Below are 4,498 nucleotides of genomic sequence, written 5' to 3'. Positions count from 1 at the left end.
AAAATAAAAATGTTAGAAAGCTGATGCTATGCCAATTTTTGTTTTGTATTTTCCCTTGCCAAAGTCGCTTCCCCTCAAAGTATAACTCCAAATTCATAAAAAAAAAATTTGACATGACAAATATATCACTAATATTCACACCGTATTAGGGATACAGACTACCCAGCAAGCTCAAGGTGAACCAGAACTGGAGTGTGTAAGGGCTACAAAGGACCAAAAAGCCCTCTTACTAAAATGTTAAGCAAAACAAGTTTGCCTTCTTAGAACAGAAGGAATTTGGGATAATTCAGGTTGGAGTAAGCATATGATGTCTCCCACAATGGCCTCGATTCATAAAAGTGTTCCGCATGCGGGATCGGCCGGTATTGTAACTACCGCATGCGACCTTTAAAAGTAACTATTCTTGAAATGTATGAGTAAATTATCATTCATTTACCGCATGCGGTAATGAGTGCGGTAATCGAGCGGTATTTTCAGCGTGTTTTCTGTCGGTAAAATGAATGGAAGGTAATTCATGAAACAAAAAAGGGGGCGTTACCATGCGAAAATTACCGTTGACTTTTCACCTGCTAGGGGGCATGCGAAAAACAGCAGAGGAGAGGTGCTGTATAAGATGGAGCCTTTTGAGCTGTTTTTAATTGAATTTTTAAGGATACAGAGGAGAAGAGCAGAAAGGAGAAGGGTGGTTATAATATCTCCTCGTTATTTCCGGCCGCGTACTGAGCTGGATAACTTCAATGACAGAGAGGTGGTGGTGCGTTTTCGTCTGTCAAGAGAGGTCATTATGCAGTTATACTCAGCTATAGAGCCACAATTACATAAGATTGATCAGCGTGGCAGGCCAGTTTCTGGTTTGGTTAAGTTGTTGTGCGCATTGCATTTCCTGGGAAAAGGGTCTTTTCAGCAAGTGTGTGGCGAGGTTATAGGCATTTCTCAAGCCACCTGTTCTCGGTTTTTAACACAGGTAGTGAGAGCTATTTGTTCCATAGCAGCGCAACATATCTACATGCCTAAAGAACGGTCAGAGTGGAATGAAGTAAAAAGTAAATTCTACCGTGTTGCAGGGATGCCAAATGTTTTGGGAGCAATTGACTGTACCCATGTACCGCTCATCCCCCCTAAACTTAAAGAACACATCTACAGAAATCGGAAGAGCTATCATTCAACAAACATACAGGTCGTTGTTGATTCAGATATGGTTATACGGAATGTGGTGACCGGTTATCCCGGCTGTGTGCATGACGCACATATATATAGAAATTGCCGCCTGTTTCAAGCTTTCGATGCGGGAAGAATGCCTAGTGGTTGGCTTTTAGGTAAGTGATGACTTGCAGTACCTAACCTATGCTCTGTTGTATTACATGACATTTTTTTATTTCAAGTTTTCTAATAATGTAATGAGAAATGATTTTGTGTAAAAGCACATATGCACATCTCAGTGGTAGTGAGAAATGAACTTTAGTCCTGCATCTGTCAGTCTTCTTATAACCTTCTTGCACATGTGGTGATGCATGGACTTCTAGAGGGGCAGTTGTCATAGGCCTTTGAAATTGTGGTAGGGGTTGTGGGCTTAAAGGGAAGGTTCAGGGTGGCTTTTAAAAAAAAATGAAAATGCCCATCCACTTACCTGGGGCTTCCTCCAGCCCGTGGCAGCCAGGACGTGCCCTTGGTGCGGCTCCGCAGGCTCCCAGTCCCCTCCGGTGGCCGGCCTGGCCGACCCGGCCCGGCCGGCTGCCTGGTTGGGCTCTTCTGCGTTTCAAAATGCGCCTCACGGGGGTGCGCTGACGTCATCGGACGTCCTCCGGGCTGTACTGCGTACAGCCCGGAGGACGTCCGATGACGTCAGCGCACCCCCGTGAGGCGCATTTTGAAACGCAGAAGAGCCCAACCAGGCAGCCGGCCTGGCCAGGTCGGGTCGGCCACCGGAGGGGACCGGGAGCCTGCGGAGCCGCGCCGAGGGTACGTCCTGGCAGCCACGGGCTGGAGGAAGCCCCAGGTAAGTGGATGGGCATTTTCATTTTTTTTTAAAAGCCACCCTGAACCTTCCCTTTAAAGGGAAGTTCTGTGCACAAGTATCCAATCTGCACTTACCTGGTGTTTTTTTCATCTGTGGGCCGTGGATGGATGCTGTCGCTGCATCTTCTCTCCCTCGCTGAATCCAGTGGTGAAGTCAATATCGCCAGGTGTGGTTTGCTTCAGTGTGCTTGACTACAGGGGGTCATGTTGTGTTGTGACAACATGTGGTTTCCATTGCGCAGTACATAAGGTGAGGAGGGAGAGGAGCTGTGTGGAGGCCAACAATCGACTGGCAGGAGCTAGGTCAGGCATGGGCAAACTTGTCCCTCCAGCTGTTAAGGAACTACCAATCCCACAATGCATTTTTCTTTTTGAGTCATGACTGTGGCTGACAGACTTCTGCAATGCATTGTGGAACTTGTACTTCCACAACAGCTGTAGGGCTAAGTTTGGCCATGTCTGAGCTAGGTGAAGACCTAGGTATTTGCTTTTTTGTTATGTGTGTAGATTTTACCTGGAATTGGATCCACGAAAGTAGATATGACAGGATGAGATTGCGATGTGTATGTACAGTGGCTAGTACTCATAAAAGTACGCTGTGTTCCTTCTGTGGGATTTGTGTGAGTGCCAGTTAAAGATCAGGAATGTAAGTGGGTGACTCAGACAGGAATTGACTTTTGTGACCCTCACTCTTAAGAAAGTCCATTTATAAAACACTTTCTTAGCAGAAACGTGATATTGAGAGCAGGTAATAAAGTGGGGTATTTCTTATCAGTGAGGGTCACAGTGAAGTCACTTCCCGTATGAGTCCTCTATTAATCAAAAAATTTTATCCCGGATATTTAAATCGATCACACATGACAATAACAAATGGAAAGCTTTTTATTATTTTTTTTGTAGTAGGGTCTGTACACACACGTGTATCATGTCACATTTCCGTAGTGTTCAGTTCATATTTATAAAAGCCAATTCTTTTCAGGGGGTTACTCACCTTTGTAGAGGGGATGCCGCATGGTCTGCATGGGGGTTCCCCTCATCTGAGCACTGTTAAGCAATCCTGTTTTGCCTCCCCTAAAATATCTGGTAATACTCATGTGTGGAGTGGATCGTTACCGCTGCTTCATTTGGGTGTCCTTGCAGAAATGTGCGTGCTGCTTTAGCTCCAGGACAGACATTGGAAAATATTTTTTGTATATCCGATTTGATCTATCGGACTGAAATGTACCAGATTGGATGAAACAGGCAATATCCATTGGTTATGGTGTGGTGTGTTAGCGCTGTACATTTGCTCCTGCCCAATATCGCGTACACGCAGGCCTGGTGCACACCAGTGTAATTTTTCAGAGCGTTTTGAGGTTTTAAATCTGCTGCTAATGTTATCCTATGTATCTGTGCACACTAGTTGCAATGAGGTTTTGTAAAAAAACCCATAACATTACATTGGGAAGAGCTTGTAAAGGTTTCAAAAACTCTTCCAAATGTAATGCTATGTTTTTTTTTTTTTTAAAGAACTTCATTACTTCAGTGTGCACAGAGAAATTAGCAGCAGATTTACAAACTTTAAACCTTCAGAAAAACTCCTCTGGTGTGCACCAGGCCACAGTTATAGACAAGTTTTGAGTATCTCACTTGCACAATGCATATTTCTGTGTGTGCATTGTTGCGGCCTAGGAGATTTCAGTACGTCTCATGCCATACATTTCTTCAAAGTACCTTTTGTTATATAATGCTTTATGGTTTTTATTGGTGTAATGCAGTCTTTTTAAATAAGTGTCATCTGTATCTTTACAGGTGATTCGGGCTACCCGTGCTTACCTTGGACTCTTACTCCTGTGTTAAGGCCAACCACTGCTGCAGAGATAGCATACAACAAAGCTCATACAAAAACAAGGGTTGTTGTTGAAAGGACTTTCGGAGTTCTCAAAGGAAGGTTTCGGGCTGTCTCCCATTCCGGGGGTTTTCTACATTATTCGCCAGCTAAGGTAGCAAAAATCTTTCTTGCATGTTGCGTACTACACAATCTGGCAAGGAAGGCTGGCTTAGAGCTTACTAACGAGGATATGGTTGAGGAAGATGAAATTCCAATAGAGATGTCGGAATCAGAGACACGGGGCAATGAAGCTCGAAGGCAACTAATTAACAATTTCTTTGCATGTAAGTACATTTTCTCTACCAAAAATAAAATCAATAAAAAAATTGTTACATTGCAATTAACTTTTTTGTTTCTTTTTGTTTAGTTTTGTAATCCATATACCCTCGATCCTGTGCATGTGCAGCCACTCCTTGATGCAGTGACTCAGAGTCGGGATAATTTTTAATCTCATATGTTAAGTCAAAAAACAATGCGCCTGCTTAGCGTTGTCCTTGCTGCTTCTGCTTTCATCTGAAGGTTATGTTCCTGATAACATCAGCATTAATAAGGACATGTGAACAGGGGCAGGGATTTTCAGACTTCACAGTATGCATATTAATATGTAAAATG

General features: G+C 43.6%; 1 protein-coding gene across 1 annotated transcript; it reads left to right on the top strand.

Annotated features, from left to right (window-relative positions):
* Positions 1–613: 613 nt before the first annotated feature.
* LOC137524348 (putative nuclease HARBI1) lies at positions 614–4,261 on the top strand. The gene is made up of 3 exons (XM_068244148.1): positions 614–1,316; positions 3,808–4,170; positions 4,254–4,261. The coding sequence occupies exons 1-3, from the start codon at positions 614–616 to the stop codon at positions 4,259–4,261; spliced, it is 1,074 nt and encodes a 357-aa protein (XP_068100249.1).
* The last annotated feature ends 237 nt before the right edge of the window (positions 4,262–4,498 follow it).

This window comes from Hyperolius riggenbachi, chromosome 1, assembly GCF_040937935.1.
Source record: "Hyperolius riggenbachi isolate aHypRig1 chromosome 1, aHypRig1.pri, whole genome shotgun sequence".
NCBI lineage: Eukaryota > Metazoa > Chordata > Amphibia > Anura > Hyperoliidae > Hyperolius > Hyperolius riggenbachi.
Note: the sequence above shows the minus strand (reverse complement) of the source record. Positions and strands in the feature narration are given on the sequence as shown.

Excerpts from the sequence above, each read along its gene's own strand:
- LOC137524348 (XM_068244148.1), top strand. The coding sequence starts at position 614 with ATGGAGCCTTTTGAGCTGTTTTTAATTGAATTTTTAAGGATACAGAGG. Across the intron at positions 1,317-3,807 it reads GCCTAGTGGTTGGCTTTTAG|GTGATTCGGGCTACCCGTGC; the intron begins GTAAGTGATGAC and ends GTATCTTTACAG.